We start from the raw sequence: 25,273 nt of genomic DNA on the forward strand, positions 1-25,273 counted from the left end.
TCAACCCTGATCTGTAGTGCCCAGGTTATGAGCAATGCCTGTAAAACTCTCTGCCAAAGAAGAAAAGAAGACAAAGAGCTAACTAGAAGATGAACCTCACCAGCAAATTCCTCACCCATTAACACCCGGTAGGTGTCAAACACTGAAAGCCATTGTTTGAACCTTACCGTGGCTGAAGCTGAAGGCTCAAACCTCTGGCACGGTGCTCCTGTGCATTTACGTGGAAGGGAAAGCTGTTAGAAGCACCAGCTGAATGCAATTCCAGGATAATTCCCTGCAACACTGCAGAGTCACAGCCTGGTCGAGTTTGCCAGCTTGTGAGAAAAGCCTCAAACAACAAAAAAACCTGCAGAAGAAAGCAGGTAATGCCTAAATCACTAAAGATGAGCCCTCTCCTCACAGGCGACAGACTTTAAAACTTCTGCATGCTTTCTTATCCCACACTGTAACTTCCCTGACAGCACCACAAAATGAGCACGTGCCATTCTACACAAAACATGTAACGTACAAGTGAGTAGGTGGCATGTTATGATCAATAACGATGAGAGTAAAACATTTTTTTAACGGTGTTAATAATGTTTAAACCCAATGCCAGCAGCTTCAGTCTAATGCCTGCTAAAGCAAAAATGGAAGACTGAAATTACAAGCTGTTTATAACACTGAATTTATGTTTCACAATCTGTGATGACAATAGAGCTTAGCAAAAATTGTCTCTCCTGGGGACTGTTCTTTCCACCTTTAAAAAAAAATAGTTGTGCGCATGATTTTATTTATTTGTTTTTAAAACAGTTGTCTGCACATCCAAGTGACTCAGCAATTGGCTGACAGAAACCTATGGGATATACACTTAGGTAGCCGGGATAAGCAGCCAAATTCTTCCAGAATGAAAATTCATCATGTGGCTGGACTCAGCAACTCACACTTCGGAAGACTTTACCATGCTCTTTGCTGCCTGCCAGGTTGCCACCCTGCAGTAATCTAGGAAACCTGTCACTCTTTAAAAGCTTTTGGGGAATTTTTTTTGTATTACTATTTTCCAAAAATGGCTAGCTAATCAGGACAGATCATTCATACTTCATTAGAAGCAAACTGACAAAATAGTATCATAACATACAATTGCATCCATAATGGTCAGCAAAGGATTTAATAATGAGTCATAGATCCACGGAAAAATTACAAGTCTGATGCAATTACTCTTAACAATATGCAACACAGGGCCCTACTATGCTGTGCTAACCAGCTCTTAAGCAATCAAACAGAAATCCCACGTTCTCTGGCCTTCCACAGCGATGTTTCTGTTTTAACAAACTGAACTAAGACTTCCATTAGTCCTGTATTTCTCCAAAACGGAAATTTAACAGTGCTAAAAAAAAAATAATGATCTAACTGAACAGAAGAAAAAGTTAACGCTATCAAACTTCATTTAACACAACAGGGAGCCCTCCCACTCCTCCCTTCACACGGCAGCTACAGAGCTTAAAAATCACAAAGGTCATGCCGTAACCTGCTTTCTCAAGGCAGTTAAAATACGACCAGCTTGCAATCCTCAAAAAGGGCTTTAAAGGTATTAAATTACATATATGCAGGTGCTGTGGGGCTTTCCAGCCATGAGCTAACTAGATTGAAAAAAGAACCTTCCTCTCCAAATACAAGGTAAAACACGTGGGCTGGCACCAGAGACAAGGTAACGTAGTTCAGGCCTTATCAACCAAAAACACTTGCACCAGAACACAATTTAAGGCAAATATAAACCAAAGCAGCTATACCAGGAGGACTTCTGACGTGAACTCACTTTTCTGGTGAATCAGATGCTTCTGACTCGCTTTTAATATCACAAACACAGCCCAACCAAGGGAAGTGTCCTTTATACCACAAGGGTAGCATTCACACGGTATTTATTGTCTCAGAGGCATCACAGCACAATAACCACAGAAAAAGAGAACCAAACACCTCTGTGATACCACGCAAGGTGAGTCTCTCCTCAGACAAAGCACCCTTAATGCACACAGGTGAGAAGCTACCAGATAAACAGGGTTAAGCATGGGAAACTAGAGCTCTTTAGGCACAGTCGACAGCTGGAAGTCCAGGAGTTTCATTTATCTGAAAATACAAGGAAAGCCTGAGTATAGGATTTTCAACGTATCTATGCAGATGTTCTAATTAACAATTAATTGAACCTTACAGTAAAACAGTAAAAATAAAAAATAAAATTAAAAAACCTAAATATATATACCTTGTTAAAAAGAGAAGGGCCAACAGTGACTTACTCCCAGCCGCTTTCCACACTTACATTCAAGGTGAGATTTCAGCCCGTACTATTTTACATTCACATACTGCCCGAGACATGGGATTTCCAACCTCATACAGAGTTTTTTGACACTGCATAGAAGCGCTGTGGGTGATCCATGATGCTGCAATTCTGGTGAGCAGAGCAGTTTGGGTGTTTAACCAGCCAGGCTCTGCTAAGTTCTATTGCTTGGCAACTGCAATTCCTGTCACAATATCCACTTTTATCAGAAGAGCACTGGAATGGCAGAGCAAGCAGGAGAATTACTGTTCACCCTTTGCTAGGTACTTCTGGAGAGCCTGGGGTGCAACGGGTTACCCCGACGCATTTCTAACAAATTCCCCCCGTGAGAAAGCACTGGGTCCAACTGGGCAAGACAAATAAATCCATGGCACCTTTCATTCAGCAGCTCCTCATCAGGGATTACCTACTCCACCCCCCTTCTCAGCCAAAACTGGGGGGAAGAGTGTTGCAAGAAGGCTGTTGCAAGACTTTGGGAGTGAAGAGGATGCAGGAAGTTACAGGAGATGGGACTCGGGCAAATCAAGCAGCAACATCAAACCCAGATGCTGCTCTAGACACTCCCAACTTCAGGAACCTCCCCTCACTGGGATCTGCAGCAGCATATATTTATTCCAGAAGGTAAATCAAGGCAAGCCCAAGATGGAGAGCTCAGTCTTGCTCATTGTTTTTACCCTTTACCTTGTATACACACTCCAGTGCTACCTAAAGGCATAGATGAAGAACAACCACTTAACCTGACTTTAGCCAGCTCCCTGATACTATTTCACAATTTGTTCTGGTCATGAAGATAGAGTAAGAAATTAGAAAAAATGTGAGTCAAAAAGATGGATAACATCAAGGAGAGAAAAACGACCAAGTGAAAGTTTTGCTTTCTTTTTATAGGGGGTATCTACAGATGTACTAAACAAGATTTTAACTTAGACACACAACTTTAAAGTCATTTTTAAAATTAGCTTGTTACATTCACCAGGAAAAAGTGGATCTAAACATGCTTTTCTAGGTTTAACCTGAACTGACTCTTGCAAAGCACAATTTTTGGAAAGATCGCTATCTTAAAAGATGTCATCCTCTTAAAAATCAATTTTCATCTTGGGCGGGGGGCACGACACACTGAAAGTTTTTAGACTCAAATTTTCTTAACTGCAATGGAACTTAACTGCCAGGACCTGGCTGACAGAATTAAAATAAAAATATCCTCCCTGGAGGAACTGTGGCGTGGGCAACTGCTGTCAAAAGGTGGTTTAGTACTAGAACACCTGGAACCTCAGCCTGTAAGCAGGTGTGTTTCTTCAGCAAAGAGTTAACAAATGGGTACTACTTAATATTTAAATTATTATAGAAAATATATTTATAATTAACCTATGATAAGAAATCTTTCCTTAGAGAACTTTGATTAAAAATTAAACAGTGAACTTTATCCACTGCAACAAATAAAAGAGGAACTAGACAAAGGGAAGCAAGAGAAACCACATGAACCCTGTAATACACTCCTAAATACATAAACCTAAATGACATATTCTTTAGTTTCATTGCCTTCAGAAACCCTTTTATCATGACAACAATACAGACACTTAACATTCTTCAAGATAGACAAAAAAATATTAGCTCATGCTCAATAGCCACCATCTCTCAAACAGAGGGACCATCCAAAAATATAATTCTGCACATCTCCTCATGAGAAGGAAACGGGTGCACAGGCAGAAGCTGCTCACAAGACTTTAGAATTAGGCTACATGACTGCACCAAAGCAAACCTCTCTCTGGACCCAGACCACATTCAAAAAAGTTTTGGTGAGACTGTTCCCTTCGGACACAAGGAAGGTTTCACCAAGCTCTGAAATCCCACAACTAATTATAGCACCCCACATCCTTCCCCACCATCATCAACAGCAAAACCAGCTGCCAATGTGTGAGGTGAAAGAAGAATCTAATCTTCACAGTGCCACTACAGCCACCCCAAAAAAGGCATTCTTCTGCCTGTAGTTATGATTTGCCTGCCCAAACAACATTAAGTCCCATCAGCCAAACAGCTCCTGCCAACACAAGCTGTGCCGCCGGGACGGGTGTTCAGTGGCGCAACTGCGCTGGCTAACGGTGTCACGTCCACATCCAAACACAAAGCTTTAAACCAAGTCAGAGAAAGAAAAACATAAAGTAACAGAAGGGAAAAGAACACAGGTAAAAAGGCTTTGGACACGAACACTCTCCAGCTGCCAGCTTGAAGGTGAGCTGGTGCGGGAGCAGAGGTGACGGACAGCCCTCGGCCTCGCCTCACCCGTCTGACAGCTCTGCCGGCCTCGCTCCACTGTTGTGAAAGAAAACCACGGTATTTGTGCAAGGCTAGTTGGTTCCATGTTAAGAAAACACATCTGAGCCGACAGCGCTTTGCTTTACCACATGCCAGCTTCATTCAGCTTCAGAGTCAGAAACCAGGACTCAGTCTCCTTATTGCCTCCACAGTTAACCAGCAATTTAGGACACAGAGAAAGTCCTGAACTTGCGAACCGCCTCCAGGTCTGTGAAAGTGCCACACGGCCTTTTAACAGAAAACTTCCTAGTCCGCTTTGGAAAACGTAAGTGCCCAAAGAAGGAGGTCCTCAAGTGACAGGAATGACTGTGTTGGGTAACACTATGTAAAGACATGTACAATGGAACAGATAAAAACAAAGAAATTCAAAGAAAGAGACCGGGAAGCAATCTTTGTTTTGATGTGAACTGGTGCACACCCATGCTGGGAGAGGTGAGAAACAGAAATGGGTCTTCATGGAGACCGTTAATTTACTAAAATGCCACAACGAAAAGAGAGTAGCTGTGAACAGAGCCAGTGAGCTCTGGGCAGCTAAACCAATCCAAAGGATGATGTTTTATCAGAAAGGAAAGGCTGGTCAAAAGGAAGTAATGAAGCAGATATCCATCAAAGAACAAAAGGCAGGTTTAAGCACAGAGCCAGGAGCAAGACTGCACCAAAACTTACAAATAAAAGTGTAAAACATCAGACTTGGCAATCCTGCTGCCAAGGAATTACTTACCACACTACGATCAATATTACAATACACACAGAGATGAGTATTTTTATCTCAACCTCCGTTTGACCCAGTGGGAGCTACAGACACTTTCTCACACTAATTCACATACTTCAAGGAGAGTCAAGATGGGAAAAAAAGAGTTGGAAGCATTTCAGGTTCTGTCTCCTTTCAGCCCATTTTCACTGAATCATACCAAAACTATCTGAGGGAACAGTTCAGAATTGATTTGTGCTACCCAAGACCTGATCAGTAAAGCAAAATATTCAAGGATCACAGGAAGAGATTTCATTCATGCATTGAGCCAAATCCTGGTTGTGCTGTCAGTCCTTTCAAGTCTTTGCCCTTCCTTCCACTGCATCAAAAGCATCTCTTAAAAATTCCTCTGAAAAGCCTGGACAGGTGCCTGAACTTCCAAGATCTATTCTCTATAGCCTTGAGCAAGAGTGATGGGAAATAAGCTTTCCTTCTCAATGGCTACTTTTAAGTTTAAAAAAAAAAAAAAAAAAAAGGCAACCACTACTAGATCTACTACGAATTTGGAAACTGCAGCTCAGAAAATAGGGAAGGAGGAGAAGGCAATGGAGGGAGGAAGAAGAGGTCTGATTTTCAGACAATCAACTTGAAAAATCCTTACTTCAGTGAACTGGCAAATAAGCAATTTCAGATGTGTTAGACATCTTGCTTCTGAAACACAACCAAGCTGAAGGGAAAAGGGTTAATTATATCCCTTATGCTCCAGAGTATTTCAGTAGGCTACGCATTATGTTCTTCTGAAGGGCAAGTTGTTCTTTTATTTATTGTTTAAAGCACAAACATAAACACAAAGTGTCCAACCCTAAGGTGGTGATTACCACTTTTACTAAAACAGAAATGCAGGGCTGCAGGCTTTCTCTGCGATAAAGCTTTTAAACCTATCCTGTTCCTCTGACATTTTTCCCCCCTTCACTCTTCTCTGATAGAGATCACAAAAACAACTAAGACATCTGACATACAGGAGAACATCCTGCTGATTAAGAGAAAACAAGAGCACATTACACTTGAGAGGATACAAAGCACCACTTCCTAATGCGTTCTACTCTGTCAGCACAACAGGCTTCTTGTCATTTCAAAGGGAAACTGGTCATATTGATTTTTCCAAAACACAAGTATTATAAGAATATTATACATTTAATTGGTCTAACAAAGTGCTCTTGTAGTGGGGCACATCAACAGAGATCCTACAAGACAAGATATAAGTTATCAAGGTGTGGCTGTAAGTATTTGAAGATTCTCTGCAAGCGCAGCGTTGAAGATTCTCTGCAAGCGACAGCATTGAGAACTGCCAAGATGCCTCCTCATAAAGCTTCTTGCAGCTCCTTTAAACCTCAGTATGACTGAGAGGTGTCTTTTAAGTGTGGCAACTCTTACTCCTGAATTCACAACACCCTGAACAAACATCATATGTTGCTGAAAACCAGTGTCCTTTCCACGCCTCACGAAATTTCAACCATGCAACTCAGTGCTCCATGTTTGCTCAACTTTTTCTAGAGGAAAGGAAAGTTCTTTACACCCTCACAGAGCAATTTATTCCTCTCGTTGTTCTCTTGCAGAAGCCAGACCAACTGAATCAGCTCCTCTGACTGAAAACTGCACACCCTGACTGTCAGGAAGCTTGCAGGAATTTTATTCCTGTTTTGTTTACAAATTCGAAAACTGAGCTATTCTCAGACAGCACGATCAGCCATCTCTTTTTCCCTCCCTTCCCAGTTTTCTACAATCCTAATTGTGGCAACATTGGGGAAAACCTCTACATGTTTTCCAAGTCAAAATTGTATTTCTCCTTCTCCTAGTTCTTTATTTCTGTTTTAACACAGTGTATCAGAGAGTACAGCCAGGACAAGTTTCAATGGTTCAAAGACCATCTGAACAGTTGTAAGGCAGAACAACAGAAGGTTGTTACATCCTCTTTGAGACTACCCCTTCAGAAAAATTCTTTAAAATCAGAATTTTGTGAAGGATGCAGCAGAGTAGCATCCTCCCACCTCCTCTTGGTCCTCCAAGGAACTAAATGAAGTTCTCTCTTCCTGAAGTGATACTTCAAGGTTCCTTTATACTTGCTTCCAATATAACTCAGAGCAGTGTACATCCCTCCCTTTAATTTCTTCCAATAAATCCCCTTTCAGCAGAATTTACTCTGACATATGCAACGTGGGCAGAGTCTAGTAAAGTGACTTAATAGCTTCTATCTAAAAAAAAAAAAAAAGGTTTTGCTAACAGTAAGTTCTAGGAAGGAAAAAAAGAAATTTTAAATCTTACCTCCACATTACCACAGTGTTTCTAATTAATATGTCAAAAGAGCATCTCCATCACAAGAAAAGAACAAAGCTGCAGAATGACAGACGATTTGCCATTCATCAAAAGGTAAGTGCAAACAACAACAGACACACAAAATGTTCTATGTCCCGCCCCACCACTGCCCCTGCATCCTCCCCTCTGCCACTGTGCAGAGCTCGTGCTGCAGCCTCGCTGCAGAGGAGCAGGGCACTGCCACAGCAAACAGAACTGGGAGCATGGGGATTTCAGGAGAGAATGGCCTGAGCTAAGCAACAGAAACACAGGTCAATCAGAAAGAACTCCAGTACCAAGCAGACTAATGAAAAGTTTAATCTTCAGCTTCTATCATTAGCCACTTAAAGCACCTCTTCCCTCCACCTTGCTGCAGAGTGAGCGTATTTTAGTGTGCGGATTATCATTCCTTGGAGGAAACTCAGCCGGCCAGACCACCACACACACACCTGTTCTCACTGCAGACATCCCTGTCCTGAAACCCAGGGCAGCGTTGAGTTACTTCAGAGAGAATCACTTCCACATTCCACCCTCAAACTCCCCTCCAAGAAGTGATCAGTCACTCTCGGCTTTCACACTTCAGTAATTTTGGAATCAACAGGAAATGGAGATCAATTGTGATTTTACTAACTCAATAGTGACTCATCATTCAACTCCCTGTAGCCTTCAAATTTATCTGTGAAGAGACGTGATAGCAAGGCCAAATTAAAAATAACAAAACTGGCTTGCTCACAATTAACACTCACTTGTCCATCAGATTTGCCCCGGATTGCGACATTTTCAGGATTGCGACATTCTGACCATCTTGCGTCAGATGCCAAATGCACTCACAATCTGCCTTTCCCAACTCAAGCAGGAAAAACAATCAATAGGAAAATTTATTATATAAACCCACTGGACCACACCCTCTAACATCCATCACTCAATTTGAACGTCTAAATAAGAGTTAACTCTGCCTGTCAATGTCCCTGGCTACTGACAACGAATCCTCTACTCTTTGTATTATGAAAATACTCTCAAATCATTAATTTCTTTCTGCTTACACAACCTTCAAGGCAAAAAAAAAACCCCGCATTTGCATGAAATCGAAAGTCAATAAAAAACAATTATTTCATTTACAAAAATAGAAAATCATTTTATATAAATCACTTTAATGCATTCTTCTAAAAATAAACTTAATTACAAATCTAACATGAAATTGTAACAGCATATATTAGGGCAAATGCCTACTGTAATTTAAATAAAATAAAAATAGTAAGATATAATTTACACCAAAAAAAAGTTGGGACTGGTGAATTTGCTGTTCAGTGCTCTCTTGGAGCCACCCTTTGATGAAATGCTCAGAGAGCTTTTAGATTCAACAGCTACTTCTGCAGTGCCTCATTTCAGTTTACTCAAATGGTTCGGTTCAACAAGCTCTTAATCCCAAATTAAAAAGGACTCCTGCATAGAAACCTGTGAAACAGTCAGTGGGCAAGATCTGTGAACTCTAAACTTTTGAGAAACAATGACAAACTATTTTTTCTGTTTATTTTTTTTTTAAATCATGCCTCTCCTTCACACTTGGAGTTTTAATTAAGTCTCAAAACTCAGATCTTCTGCATTTCAATTAAAATTCCATTTTCCATCCAAATAAAAAAATAACACAAATGAGAAGTAATCTACCAGAAAATACATCATTTGCCATTTTGTCACTTAAAAATGTGAAAATTAAAGATCTGAGCCAATGCATCCAAGGCATCTAATTATTTACATGAACTTGTAGAAAGACATTGCTATTCACTAGCAAAGAGGTCTGCACTTTCAAAAAGGTTTGTTTGTGAATCAGTTCTAACAGCTGTCAGTCATTAAAAAAATCCAACTAAAAATATGCAAAATGAGATTAAAACTGGGTATTTGGAGCAAGCTCTTCCTCCTTGCTGTTGTAAGTCACTATGAAAATCCTTCATCTCAATAAAAGAAAAAAATGTTATACTAGTAGTGCTCTGAGGCCTTCATACTAAGGAAGAAATGAACTTCGAACTACGCGTTCATGTTCTGAGCACCAGGCTTGACACCAGCAAAGCCAACCAAGACATCAAGGAGCCACAAGGCGAGTGTGTGACACCACTGGAAGGTGTAATATTGATGGAGAGGAAGAACAGAGGGGAATGCACACAACCAGAGCGTGCAGACATCCTAAATGGAGCATTCCTCCCCCCCCCTGCAAAAATCAGTAAACATGACAATTATATCCTCAGCCCCTCCACTCTCCCCTTCTCCCCATTACACAGGGTTCACCTCTTCCCATGTCACCAGCTCTGGGAGAAGCTGCAAGGGCATTAAACACAAACTCAAGTCATGAGACACTGGGAGCAGGGACAGTCATCCCGAGCTCAGAGCAGTTTTTTGATACTGCAGTGAACAAGGGCTGTGGCCACATGTGCAACAAGCACGAACACTGAATAGCTGCACACTTCTGTGAGCAGCTGCTCCTGAAGAGAGAGAAGCCCTATGGAACAAACAGAGAACATCCCAACACATCCTCCCAGGGAGGCCAAGCCACGCTCAACCCACCTCAACTTCTGTTTCATTCTAGCTGCACGTGACACCAGGTAATGTTCACAGTTGCCTGTGAAGATCTGGGTTTATTTTTAGTGTAATATACTATCTCCTTATCAGTCAGCTGATGCCAACACCCCCATCCTCACACTTCTGTTCAGAGTACAGTCATCCAACGCCTGGCAAGGAGCAGCTTCCCAGTGAAAGTGCTGTCACCTGGATGACAGAGTCACACGAGCATCCCAAGTCACGTCCGTGCTGCAAAAACTAAGCCTTTAAACACCCCCCAAGCACAGCACTTTCTGTATTTTACAAATGGAGAGGGAAATACAGACACCCGGAGGAGGAATACAATTTCTTCCCAACCCTTCAATACTGGCAGCTCCTGAAGCACGAGATGTGATCACTCCCTATTTTAGCATGCGTGACTACAAATGCTCACACAAATTATCTGGTTCCTTTTAAAATCCCGTATTTAAAATTACAGTATTTAACTTGAGGCTTTTCTATCCAACTAGTGGATGGATAAAGGTGAATGCACTAGTAAAAACATCTTGCTATGCTTTATTTGTTCTTCATTAAAAAGAAGACCCTTGCTCTGAATTTATGTTTTTCAAATCAGTATTTAAACAAAATAAAATCTGGAAAGAAAAACAAATGTGAACACAACAGTGCAGGATTAAGATACAGCATCTGATTCCCACATTCCAACTCTCTTGCTCTTCAACACTGCAATGTATTACAGACAAATTTAAAAATAAAGTCACTGATATCAACTACAAAGACACCAAGAAAATCCTCAGATGGTGTTGGCTTAGCCAGTGAAATGTGTAATTCTTGTCTACATACTATCACCTTCTTTCATGAAAAATACTGGAAATATCTTTTTGCCAGGTTAACCAACTCTGACTTCAATCTCACTGACATTTCTTAAGTACAGCTGAATAATTCCATTCATATGCAAATGGTACAATAAGTCGTGAGTAGCAGCATTTGCAGCTCCCTCACAGAGATGAACAGTTACTCTGCCCAAGTTTCATCTGCACTGACATACCCAAACTGATATCGGGCCCAAAAGGTACAGCCCCAGCAATGTAGAGAAGGAATATTCTCAGCCTTGATGTTGGCTGGGTTTTTTTTTACTTTGTGGGGTATTTTTAAATATTAAAGAGATGAAAGATTTGAGAACTGAGATTGCATCTGTTGCCATCACAATTTAACCACAGTCCATGTATTTATACAGTGGAATCTCCAAAATAACACTGCATCTGTTAAGATGACAGTGTTTTTCCATAGGCTGTGCTGTAGCGGAGTTACTCTAAAGCTGTTGCTTTTGAAGTGCTGATTGCGATCCACCCCAAATTCTTTTTGTAATCTTCCTCAAACGTGTTGAATTATAAAACTGTTGTGTTCCTCAGTGCGGCTTGGGAACAACAAAACCCTCATACATCTCATCAGTGGGCATTTGGCACTGAAGCCTCACAGCTAATGCAACATGTTTATTTAAACAATGAACTACCCAAAGAGCTGCACAGCCCGTGTACAAACAGATGTGTGTTTCATGTGTGCCCTGCTGCAGCCCAGAACCTCCACCACCCACACTCCACTGCACTTCTCTGTGCCTGATTTCTGCAGGACAACAACTGCACCGACTTGGAAGGGTCTTTGTTCCTTCACCGGCCACTTCAGAACCACAACCCATCTAAGAATATCTAAGCTTGAATCTTAAAAGAGACTCTCATACCAGAATTTAAATATTTAATACATACGTCATGCCTTTTGTTGAGACATAGTATCAATGAAAATATTTGTCCACATAGTCAGCCTACTCCAATGTGACAAAAAGATAAACATTTTATTAGAGCTCACAGAAAAAAAGAAACAAGCCTTCAGTCACTCCCAGGCAGGACCCTGGCAGGCTCAAGTCAGTCTCTAACCAAGCCAAGTCTCAAGTTTGAAACAACAAACGTGCTTTTCTTACACCTTATTTCTGCTCTTTTCTGCAGGGACAACTGCAGAGACTCCAGCTCCATCACAGGCATAGCCGCTGGAAGAGCTGCAGGGAATATCAACATCACTTAATAAAACATCTCCACATCCAAGGTGCACAAGCGACAGAACTAACAGACCCTTGGACTTTTTGCATCCTCTTCCACATACAACTGGCCATACATCCTTCTAGTTTGCAGCTTTCCCCAGTCTCCCATCTCGCAGGTCTGAGGAAGAGAAGCAAAGTGCACAGAGTAACAATAAGTGACTTACATGTATCTCTTAACACAGCTGGATATTCACTCATTCCATACATCCCAGGAGACACAGTGCTTGCAAGAAACCGATAAATTTACATTAATCTCACAAACAAACAACAAGACAAAAGCTTCAGCCACAATGAACTGAAAGATGATGTTAACTGCATCACAAGCTGCTTCCATATGCTGGGGTTCAGAACAACCAGAAAGAAGCAACAGCTAATCCAGTAGTGGAAATCAGGCACCATGGCAATTCCAGCGGGCTCCCTCTTCTAATCCCAGTGGAACTCTGAACTCTTTAAGTTTGTATCATCACCCTGCTGAGTCTCTCTTAAGTTGGTTCTCAGCTAATAGAAAGGTAGAACCACCTGAAAGCTTAAAAAGAACAATCCATGCTATGTAAGCCCAACAGTATTTTGGAGAACAAACCAAATCCCCAGCGGGACACATGAAATTTGACTAGGGAAGACAACAATTTAATTACACATCAAAAATCCCAGGAAAGAGCAAAAAAGACCACAATAAAACTAATTTCTGTCCTGGAAAAGAGCATGGGGACAGGACAAACAAGGAATTTCCATTGCCATTTCAACTCTTCACACTTCAGCCAAGTGTTACTCTAAGGTCAGCTGAGCTGAGCAAACACGTGTCCATTCCTACCGTGCAGGGCTGGCTCCTCGCTCCCTGCCCAACATGAACAGAGTGCACTTCCCAAGCCTTTCAAGGCGACTCTCACACAGACAGACCCAAGGGGATGTGAGAAGAGCAGCAGGAAAGTAAAAAGTACTACTCGTAGAAGGTCAAAATGTGGAGGCAACTCTAAACTGAAGCCAATGGAATAATAAGGAAACCAGCCCCAGTGAATCCAGGGATAAAGCCCTTCCCTGCAAGCACAAGCCAATTCTCTCGTAGAAGGTTGGTTATAGACAAGTTTCCAGGGGAAGCTGTCACCAGATCTTTCTCCAAAATGCTGTTATCACTTTGACTAAGGCTTAAGATTTGAACTATCCCTGTCTACAAGAAGACCTTCCACTTTCAGAGAAACTTGTGATCATTTTTATGGCTGCTCTTTCACACATCATTCTGGGGGTTTTTTCCCCTATCCCATAAATTCCTTCAGGACCTTGCTTCTCAAATATAATGAGTGCCTGTCAACAGAATCAGGAAAATCAGCACGATGTCAATTTGTGTTTGGGGAAGCTGTTTCTGCATCCAAGAGATCTGGAATTCTCTTTCCCCACCAATAACCCTCTCCAAACACAACAGCTCGGCTCTTGCAAAGTTTTCCCGTGCACACATCCCAGGAAGACTTTTCAAGCTGAGTACCACGATCCATATGCAAATCAGACACAGCATCCCTTTAAGTACAAGCACCTTGCTAAAACACCTCTTACAAACCCACAGCAATGCTAACAGAGAAGAGTAAATAAAACAAAGCAACGCCACCCTAACCTTAGCAACACACAGCTACCAGCAGACCCTTTCAACTGCTGTGCTTACAACTCTTCATCCCATAAATGCTCTCTCTCCCTGGTTCAGCAGAAATGTCTGTTAACTAAAAACAAAGCGAGCACCTTGGTCCTCCCTGCCGCTTCGTCTCATCTGTCTTACATAAGAATTGCCACTACACCACAGTTTGAAGATAATGATGTACTCTCACTTGAGAATCACACACTCAGCTGCAGCTACCTACTGTATTCCAGTAGTAACAAATGGGAGAGATACTTCAAAGAGCACATTATCCCAGCTCTAATTTATGCATGCTCCCTCTTACCATCAAGCCATTTATTTTAAACCTGTCAGATATACTTGTAATGTAGCATCATGAATAATTTAAAAAGTAATCTGTATAAACCAAGTTTATAAACTTAACAGCAGGTACAGTACCTTTCATTCAAGCAGACTGCTCTCTGATAAAGTACAAGGGATCTTTGACTACTTCAGCATGTATTCATTTCATGCATTCTGAACTTCAAAAATTTTTTCTTTCCTGCCTCCAATCAAACCCTCTGCTATTTGAACAGTATTGTGTAAGGAGCTCACTTAAATGAGCAGTGTAATAATTTGCAAACTGTTCGTATTAAAGGAAAAAAACTACAAAGCTGCTGGAAACAGTCAGTAAGAATGACCCATCACCAATTCAACAGCAGGGGAAAACCACTTGTGCAAAGTTTGCCTCTGTCATTAAAAACTCTTAATATTTCCTGCATCTGCCTGATGTTGTCACATTCTGGCACTGCTCCCAGCACAGGCAGAAGGGATGTTCGACAAAGAACTCCAAAAAGAGCCCACCTGTTAAGAGAAAGTGTTTTGATCAGTTGATGCTCACACTTCCAAGTAAACAGAGCTATCTTTACAGCATGTAATGGCACCAATAAGGGGTTGGAGATAAAATTCCCTGACCGGTCACAGAGCTATTGCAGCAACATGTGCCTCGCTGGCAACACAGGCAAACAAACTCATTCAGTCAGGGGACCTGCCCCAAACATACACCTTCACAAACCAAGTATTCACAAAAGCAGGACACGCACACCGAATTTATGAATTATGACAGTAAAGCACATTTGCCTATTTCCTGCTTTAAAAGATTTATTTGCATCATGTACAACAATATAAGTCTTAAAACCTAACCTGGTCAGCACTTCAGTGACAACAGGAATTATTGCTCTAAGTTATTATTAAAATGACTTTGTGCTGCTGCAAAAGTGTACATTTGATGTTCTACTCAATTATTTACTAGTGGATTTGGTCCTCTAAAGGACTAATCTTAGTACTTTATTGGGGTGTGAGATCACTTCTCTCAGATAGGTCAAAGGTAACAATCTCATTGAAAAAATTATCTGTGAATATACTGAAATATACAGATGTTTGTTTCTGCTCATACCATCAAGTTTACCAAGAAAGAAACAGACTAACCAGAAATGTACAGGTCTGGATATTCAAAAACAAATGAATAAATAAAGTTCTGTTACATTAAAGCTTAGGAGTCATATGCAAACCAATCTGTAAATATAGAAACAACAATTTTGCTTTTCAGCACATTTTAAACAATCTTGTGCCACAACAGCAACTTCTTGAGGATATCAACACTGAAGAAGTTAATTAGTGTCCTACAAGATATCCTAAGGGAACGGCTCATGTTTTGCATTTGCAAAGGTTAGAAAGCAAAACTTTCAGCGATAAGGGCAAGTTAAATCTTCACAACACACCCGGGCTTGCCAGAATGCATCTCCTTAATTAATTAATAAAGCAAACTATTATCAAACTTAGTGATCAAAACTAACAAGTCCTGTCTAAAGGAACCAGAGCCTATCTTTGAGTTTGAGGACTTGGTACAGCTCTGTTTCAGAGCACAGAAACATATGAATGAACACTGTGTGTTGCTGATCGTTTGCCGGTCCTCAAAGTTTCTCTCAGACAGTTCTGGACACAAAAAAAGACAAATATAGTACTCCAGAAATCAGTCCAGATTGTACCTGTCATGACTTGGCTAAGAGGGAAAAAAAGCAGCCCAAAAAAACCACACACAAGACAGGCTGGCTAACAACCACCAATGTGTCTTCATCAACTGCTGTTTGTTGAGTTCTGCTTTTGTACAATAAAAAAAAAATGTGAAACTATTCTTTTTAAAGTGGCTTTCATAAATCATAAAAACTAATCCAACTAACCTACACAAAGAAGCTGTCTATACAATTTACAGTGATAGAAAAATTATACATGTCAAATAGATCAAAATACTAAAACAGTATTTCTACCTTTCAAACACATCACTGCATTCCCAAAGTCTTTCTGCACACAAACTCTTAAAAGCAGCACGTTCCATTAGCACCAAAGCCCAGAAACCTCAAAAGCTCAGCTCTTTCAGGAAGATCCGAATTCAACTGCAACTACAAATCTGCAAAAACTTTAATTATGAGACTCCCGAGACAATTACTTAAACAGCAGCTTTTTAAAAAATTTAGCATCCACAATAGTTTTCAATAATAAACTGCAGTTTACCCATTCCTATGTACACATTCACACATAAATAAAAAACAGCTGCTACTTGATAACATCCAAAAGCATTTCCAAATGTGAAAGCTCTACACTAAAATTCAAGTAAGAATGCATTTAATTTCATAAACCAAAGTTTCAGGAATTTTTCAGCAAGTTGCCATCAGCTTTTCAAGTACAATAATTCTCATGAAGTTTATTAATTTAACTACAGATAATTCAGATAAATACACTAACTTCTTAAAAATAATTTAATTCAGCACATTTTGTAAGTTATGAACTTTAGAGCCATTACAGATGATGAGCTAGATAACTTGTTTGCTGTGTGGGATCACAAAGTTAACATCCACTGTGAGAAAAACAGGTTTCCTGCATATATTATTGCCTTTCTCTCTCTCTCTCTCTCTCTCTCAAAGTTCAGGACCATAAACAAACTTCTCTACAATGAAGTTTGCAGTAGCTCACAATTCACACAGATGGAATATACACACAACATAATTAATCATTTAACAAAACTGCCTCTTCTGCTCTCACTGAGATAATCGTTCCAGTGATCACTGGTAAAATCTTCTTCAGAGTAAAAAGAAAACAAAAATTACTGGGGAAGAGAAAAAGCATTGGTTAGACATGAACTGAAATTGTCCTTTAAAGCTAATAGTGGATCTTAATGGATTTTAATTTTACATGTTAGATGCTTAAAAAAATTTCTCCTCCAAGATTTCCTTAGTAAATGCCAGTTTAGCAGAAAATTAAACAGGATTTGAAACAACTTTTCCCATGGTAACACATACTGATAGAAATGAATTATTTACCAATGAAGATAGATTCAAAACTCATCACATGGATGATCTTTAACACTAGATTTTGTGTGTATCTTTCAAGATGAAAACAATTTCAGCATCACTGACGTGTGCTTTAACTATACCCTAGAATTAGTTTGGAGGAGCAACACGTCAGGGAAAAGCTGACACAAAAATTAACACAGCAGTTGATCAAATCTGAGCAATTTCCCCATTAAACCAAATAAATCATGTCTTCTGTTGTGCTGAAGTCAAACTAATTGATCTGTCTTCTTGCTCTCTGCAGCCCCTTCCTTCCCTCACTTCTCAGAACATAAGAACTTCACACACACACAAAAACCCCAGTGTTTCCCTCTCAAATGTTGGTTCAACACTGAAACTTCGAACACACCTTTTTTTTCCACACCCATCCATCCCTTTGCTTCCTCACATTCTCAACACATTTTGCCTGATATTAGCTAAGTCACTTCCATTTCCTAACCCTCTCAGTTTCTGACTCACACAAGCCTTTGCTCCAGTTCTGCTTTGCAAACCAGAAGTCCAACCCCACACAATCAAAAAAAAGTCCAAGTAGGACTCACTCTCCTTCCCCCCGAACTCCAGGCACCATCACTCCCTGCACACTTCCCTCCTCTCCCCTTTCTGCTGAACCCGCCTGACGCCAATTCCTTACTGGCTCTGGCATTTTCTATTCACAACCTCAATTACAGCAGGAATTATCCAACTCCCAGTTACCAACATTCCCTAACCACTGGGCGTACCGGAAAATGCTGATGCAAAAGCGAGGTGTGTGTAACGCCGACACTCAGCAGGTCATGAGGGCTTTTACTAAGCAACCTGTGAGAGATTAAGCATCAACATGAGCTACTGTTCATTATCAGAAACACAACATCCAGCCTGGACAGACAAACAAAAGCTCGGTGCTAACATGAGCAAACCCATCAAGATATCCATCAATCTGAAGTATTATCACACCTAAAACTATTATTTTTCTTCTAACTGTTTAACCCATTCCCTCCTAGACATTCCCTCTGTAAATACACAAAAGGCTGAAAATCAAAACCCCATCGTGCTCAAGGGAGAAAAGGAAGAAAACACCATGTTTACTCCTCATGTTAAACCCACCCCCAGCATCAAACAGCCTCCAACAGTTGTAGCTTTACACATCAAACGCACGGGTACACCACCACAAACTCTTTTTTAATGGAAGGTCTTCTCATTTCCATTTTTGTGCCGTTCTAACACAATCTCAGGGAATTCTCAGCATTTTTTAATGACTTTTTCTAAATCAGAAGCTCTCCACTGAAGCTACCTGCATTTTAAAGAAGTTTCTGTCACATAACCACAAACACATTTTATATAATTTAGCATTAAAGGGATGGGTCTCTCCCCTCCAGTTGTAACTCCTTTGTATTCCTATTTAGGAATGCCTTGCTTGTTTGACCGAAAATGGAAGTGCCTTTTAGCTATGACACAGTATATATGAAAAACAAATAAAAATTAAGATTAATCTTCCTTCCACTATTGTGGGGAGAGAGAAGAATATGAAGAGATGTAAAACATCTGCTCTGGAGATCATTTTTCCCCCTAACAGCAAAATTCTTTCAGCAATAACTCGTGAAAACAAAGGCTATTAAACTGCAAACTACAAAGACAATCGATTAGAGGCAGTATTCCGCTAAGACAAGTTTTTCAGCATATCTTCCCATATTTAAATGCCTGGATCTTCTTCAGAAGATATTTCATTTGGGATGCTCATTTTAGGTAAGTGGTAACCACAAACACTTGAGAGGACTAGAACCTAAAATCCTAACATACTCTTCCTGCACTACTTCATTGCCAGAGCTGGATGAGCATTTTTATTTCAAGGTACTTTGTACCAGGTAAGACAAGGAAAACAATTCTAAATGTGTATCCTAGCAGTTTGAGAACACACCAGATCTCCTCCTCCTCCTCCTGTTCTGTTTCTCCACGCTACTGGATCCTTTGTAAGCCCTTCCCTGAAGAAGGGCACGGAGGTTTTGTTTTTAAACTTAAAGATTAATCGTCCCTCTTGAAAACAGCTCTAGCCAGAAAGTTCAACTCATGGAAGTAAGACTGCAGCCCTCCAGCCCTAGCTGGCCCAAAAGCCTAAACTGGGCCTTAATTTGCAAGGAGTTAACAGGCATTTACTGCCTAACAAAATATAATTACTACTCAACATGCATTACAGGCTCTATCTATGTGCTTGCTTCTTGCTCACTTATCTTTTTTTGTGTACTTAGCCTCAACGCCAGTGCATCCAAAGAACTTCCTTTTCTTTTCAATCTGAAACCACTACTTCTAGAAAAGCCTTCCTGCCTCCTAAATTCTTTCCCTTTACATTTAAAATGGAGAAATTTGATCTCCTCGTTCCTTCCCTCCAACAACGCGTATCTTTCTGAAAGGGAGAGGCACACAACAACAGCTCCAGGAGTGTGCTGAAAAACACACGGCGGAAGAAATTAAAGCATCAGGATGCAGTACAGGAACATCCCTGTTTCTGCAGACGCTGAAGGAGAGGGAGCACTGTTTAAAATGGTTGGGCTCCAAGGCACATTTACCATCTCCCGGTCTACAGAGATACTCGAGGAAACAAGGGAAGGCTAATTTCATGCAAGAGATCCTCAATCCAGCGTGAGCCCGACATACCAGGAGAAAACCGATCAGCCCCGGGATTAATCCGGCGATGATTGCAGTGTAATCAATGGCAGCGCAGCCCTCCCTGCCCCCTCGATTCCCCCTGCGCCCGAGAGGGGCGGGCACTGCAACACAATCACAGGTTGGAAACGCACAAAAACAAAGTCGGGGCTCTGGCAGTTCCCGAGCGAGGCGGGCGGCCGTGGGGATGGGCTGAAGGTCCGCGGCAGGACGGGCCCGGGCCCCGCACCACCATCTCCGTTCTCCCGGTGCTCCCGGGGAAGCGGCTCGCACGCTGCTCAAACCTCGGCGCTAGGTGCAACACGGCCGCTTAGAAAAATGCATCACCTTTAAGATCGCTGCCCGTTCGGCCATCAAATCTTTCTATTTAGCACAAATGTAAAGTGTCAATGTGCGATTTTTTTTTTTTTTTTAAGTGAACGGCAGCCCATGACCTTTAGATTACGGGATGCCGCCGTAATTCCGCACCCCGCGCACAGCGAGTGAAACCCCTCCTCGGCGGTAAAGCGGCAATAAAAGGCAAGGCGCTCATTTCCAGGAATTCCTCACTCACTATAGCAGGTTATTGCATACAGCCTCTAAATATTGACAGAGATCAAGCTCCTTCCATGCGGGGAAAGCGAGCGGAGTCCTTCCCAGTCTGCGAGTGTTTACTACGCAGCTCGCAGCCCTGGCTGCGGCGTCTGAGCGCTGCCCCGCGCTCGGGGGGGACACAAAGGAGGGGCACGGCCCCCTCCGCCGAGCTCGGGGCTGCGGCGGTGCCGATCCGTGTGTACAACCAGGCAGCCGCCCCCGGGGAAGGAAGGCGGGCATGGCAGGGAGGGAGACGCGCAGCCCCGGGTTGTTAAACGTGCTCGAGAAGCAGACGCGTAACAGGAGGAAAACACGCAGAGCCCCGCGGGCAGGGGCGACACCCGCTCGGCGCCGCGGCGGGAAACGGCGCGAGCCCCGGGAGCCCCTCTCACATCCCCGGGCAGGGAGCCCCTCACACGGACCCCGGGTACGCACAGGGACCCCTCATACCACACCCCCAAGGACAGGGAGCCCCTCGCATACACCCCAGACACGCAGGGAAGCCCCTCACACGCACACACGGCGAGGGAGCCCCTCGCACAGGGAACCCCTCACACACAGAGGGAACCCCCTCACACACGCGGGGAACACCCCCGGCAGCCCCCGCACACACACAGGGAGCCCCTCACACACACACCTCCAAAGACAGGGAGCCTCTCTAGCATCCAAACACACGCAGGGAGCCCCCCGCACCACCAACCCACTCACACACGTTCATACAGGGACCCCTCGACACACACACACAACACCCACATAAACACACACACGTACGATCACGGAGGGACTCACACACACACACAGGGAACCCCCCCTCACACACACAAACACAGGGACCCCCTCACGCCCCCCCAAACACAGCCGCCGCCCTCGCCCCCTCCCCGGCAGCCCCTCACTCGGGGGCTCCCTCACCGCCCCCCCGGCAAGCACTGTACTCACTTTCCCCATTTGTTGGCCACAGACAAAGTGCGGCGAAGACGAGCAGGAACCCCCAGACGACGGCGAGGGACCCTCCTCCAGCGCCAGACTTCATTCCTCTTTCTTTAATTGGACAAAAACCCCCTTTCCGAAAACAAAACAAAACAAAAAAAAGTCCAAAATTGTTCGCTTTCTTTCCTCTCCCCGTCCTCTAAAAATAACGAGCGGCGGAGGAGAAGCGGGGCAGGGTAAATAAATCCACGTTGCCTCAAGAAATGAAGGAAAAAAAAAACCAAAACACGAGACCCTTCGGAGCGGCAAACCGGAGGGTTGTTGAGGTCCCTGGGTGTTGATCTTCCGGAGCAACCACACCAAAAATACACAGATATTCACGATGTATTAACGGCAACAACAACAAGGCATGGAAGCCCCGGGGCGACGCTGTCTCCGGGGCGGCGGGGCGGGCTCGGGGCGGCGGGCGGGGGGCGCCGCCGTCTCCCCTCAGCGCTGGCTGCGGTGGTACATCGTGCACAGGAGCCGCAAACACGAGGCACATCGGGGCTGGCAGTCGGCATCTTCAACCTCCATTTTCAAACACCGCACACACGCACACACACAGAGAGACAAAAACTGGGAGGGCCGCGGAGGGAGGGGAAGGGGGGGGGGGGGCGCGACCCAGACAATCCTATTACAAAACAACAACAGCTCCGCCGTCCCCCCGCGCGGGGACGGGGCTGCCCCGGCGGGATCCCCGCGGCTCCGCTCCCCGCTCCACCGGGGAGGGTGGAGGGGACACCCCACGCACAACCACCACCCACAACAACACCGCCGCCGCCACCACGAGTCCGGCTGCCTGCAGAGGCTCGAAATGCAGAATTTGTATCGAAAATGAATTAAAAAGGCTTCCCCCCTACTCCTCCTCTTCCTCTCCTCGGCGCGGCTGCCACAAGCTCCTTCTCCAAAAAAAAAAAAAAAAAAAAAAAAAAAAAAAAAAAAAAAAAGCCGAATCCAGGACACACACACAAAGCAGCAGCAGCAGCAGCAGCAGCAGCAGCGGGGCGAGCGGAGCGCTCAGCACCCCGCCTCCTCCCCCCGCAGCTCTCCTCGCATCCCTCCGAGCCGCCTTGCCATCGCGGCGGGGGCGGGGGGGAGGAGGACGACGACAACAACAACAACAACAAAAACCACCCAGCGAATTTGTAAATCCTTTTCCTTTTTTTTTTTTTCTTTTTTTTTTCCTTCCTTTCCTCCTCTTTTCCCTCCTCCTCTGGGTGCGCGCGCGCTGCGAACCTTCCCCCGGCGCTGCCCAGCCCAAGGCAGGGGGAGGGGGATCCGGGAGAGGTGTGTGTGTGGGGGGGTGTGTGTGTGTGAGCAGGGGGGGCTGCGGGGGGCGAGGAAGGCGATCCGGTTTGCTGAAGGTCAAAGCCCAGGAGCTTGTTGCGAAGGGTCTGTAATTCCTCCGGGGAGGGAACGGGGCGGGGAGGGAGGGGGGGGGAGGGAAGGGTCTGCTGCTCTGCTGCTCCTCCCGATTAATTCGCCGCTGGCTTGCAGCGGGGCTCGCAGCACTCTGCTGCCGCGTCTGCCGCCCCCCCCCCCCCTTATCCTCCTCCTCCTCCGCGCTGGCTCCCTGTGCACGACGGAGAGTGAGCGCTGGTAAACAAGAGCCCGGCGTCGCTCCGCCGCCGCTTCTCCGCTCTGCGGCCGCGCGGGGACGGGGCTCGCGCCCGCCCTCCCCTTCCCTCTCTTCCCTTTCCTCCCTTCCCTTCCCTTCCTTTCCTTTCCCTCCCTTCCCTCTCCTTCCCTTCCCTTCCCTCCCGCGCGCGCGCTCCCGCTCCCCCCCCGCCGCGGGCTCCCCTCGCCCAGGCGGCGGCGCCGGCGGCGCGCGCGGAGGCGGCGGCAGCGCGAGCGGGCGCCGGGAAAAACCCGGAGCGGACCGGGACGGGAGCGGGACCGGGAGGATGCTGCACCCCGGGATGCTGCGGGGCCGCCGCCGCCGCTCCTGCCTCTGCCCTGGCCTTCCCTAACGAGGAAAAGGGAGAAGGAGACCTGATGGATGTGCAGCGAGCTTCCTGCGGGGCGGTGCGAGAGCCCACGAGCAAGCACTGCTAGTGGAAACACCGCTGTGTTCCTGACAAACAAATAAATAAATAAAATAAAACATATAAAAAAGGCTGGGATGGGGTTAGGAGAAAGGAGAAGTCCGTATCTGCGATTTTTGCATGGCGTGTTTATTTATTTAAGGCATTTAATGGAAGCTGCTCCTCAGTTTCACACTGAGAACAGGGCCAAGGGCCAACTCTGGAGCGCTGCTCCCAGGGATGCAGGTCAGGAGCGAGGGACAGGGGTGCCAAGGCTTGGCTCAGTGCAGAGGACAAACCACAGTAGAACACGTCCCCATCCACACTCAACGCCCTCCCCTTGCGCACTTATCGTCCCCATCCAACACTCCAACATTGTCATTCTGTTTCTGAGCTGTTCGCTCATATCCCTCAATGACATTGGACAGCCGAGCCCCAAATGGTGGGGACATGGGATGAGTTGAAGCAGAAAAGGTTTGGGCTTTTCAGAATCGGAAGACGTGGGCCGTGTTCCCGCTGTTTCGCCGGAGCTCGTAGTCGCCATGCTGCACGGCATATGGGTGTCCTGAGTAATCACAGATTTGTTGCAATACTTTGGCATGGGGAGATGGAAAAATGATGCTGAAGTATAAGAAAGCAGACATCTGCAAGAATTAGCTATATTCTAGGGGTTAAAAAAAAAAAAAAGTACATTAAGAAATTCGAAAATATCACATTATTAATGCAAATGTCAAAATTAAGTTTTTACATTTAAACCTAAATTCTTCTTGAACATCTTGTATTACAATATCCTTCATTGATGCTACCCCATCATTTCCCACAACCTTGTACTGTACATGTTTTTCTTCTTGTAGTTTCTCTGTCCTTTCTTGTACCGTTTGCCCTGTGAGAATGGTCCAGTTGTCTGAGTTACTTGTTGGCTCTTATACCCCTTAGGAAAGATGGAAAGGTTCAATTCTGTGTCACAGAAATTGAAGGAAAGATCATCACTGACTACAACAGGGCCAGAATTGCCACATATGCATACCTATGCAGGACTCTGTCAATAATTCAAGAATAACTCAAAGTACGGGTCTGTGCCCATTTGGGTGGAAGCACAACCCTTCTGAGATTCCCTGCAGGAAAATCAGGCATTTACACATGAAACCATCCTGGACTGCCATGTGTGTGTCTACTGTAGATTTTATCAACCACACACAGGCTTTCATGTCCTCAAATTGAACCAGAGAGATCTTCATGTTCCGTAAATTTTTACTGTTGCTGGGTACAGCTGTGGCTGCTACAGACGCCGGTTCAGAGCAGAACAAGTGTCCTTTCTCTGTGTGTCATGGCATTGATGCAGCATAAATTGTAATGTCTTATTTACCAATTAACGTATTGTTGTGTAAAGGCAGAGCTGAAGTGGAAACTGCATGTTTATCGTTCATCATTTTGCTGTCATAAAGAACTTTTATTTTTGTCAAATAGTCTTTCTTTCATTACTTTGGCAAATAGGGTAAGTCATGGACAAGCCCGTTGCACTGGGTTTGCACTGGTACAGGCAGAGAGCAGAAAGATGTGCTGTGCCTCCAAAGAGCTTCCAGTCTCATATAAACAGTCCTATAGGTGTCGTAACGTAGTTTGTTTCTGCAATCTGTCAGGTTCTTTTTAAAAGTTTTTTTTAAAAATATGGTAATAACAGCACACTGTTGAACAGGAGGCATTTGCAGTGCTCTCCGTCCTCCTGAGCTGCTGATGTGAAATTCATAATTTGTAATTATCTGACTGGATTCTGCCAGGCTGTC

The 25,273-nt window shown here is 44.0% G+C and overlaps 1 protein-coding gene across 2 annotated transcripts in view; it reads right to left on the minus strand.

Moving 5' to 3' along the window:
* IGF1R (insulin like growth factor 1 receptor) overlaps positions 1–22,367 on the minus strand; it is a 173,846-nt gene extending 151,479 nt beyond the window's left edge. For both annotated transcript variants that reach the window (XM_048317237.1, XM_048317236.1), the window contains exon 1: positions 21,433–22,367. In XM_048317237.1, the coding sequence (XP_048173194.1) occupies positions 21,433–21,526 (94 nt within the window). In that variant the 5' untranslated portion in view covers positions 21,527–22,367. The remainder of the gene's footprint in view (positions 1–21,432) is intronic.
* Between the last annotated feature and the right edge of the window lie 2,906 nt (positions 22,368–25,273).

The sequence above is a fragment of the Corvus hawaiiensis genome, chromosome 13, assembly GCF_020740725.1.
Source record: "Corvus hawaiiensis isolate bCorHaw1 chromosome 13, bCorHaw1.pri.cur, whole genome shotgun sequence".
In the NCBI taxonomy this organism is placed as follows: Eukaryota; Metazoa; Chordata; class Aves; order Passeriformes; family Corvidae; genus Corvus; species Corvus hawaiiensis.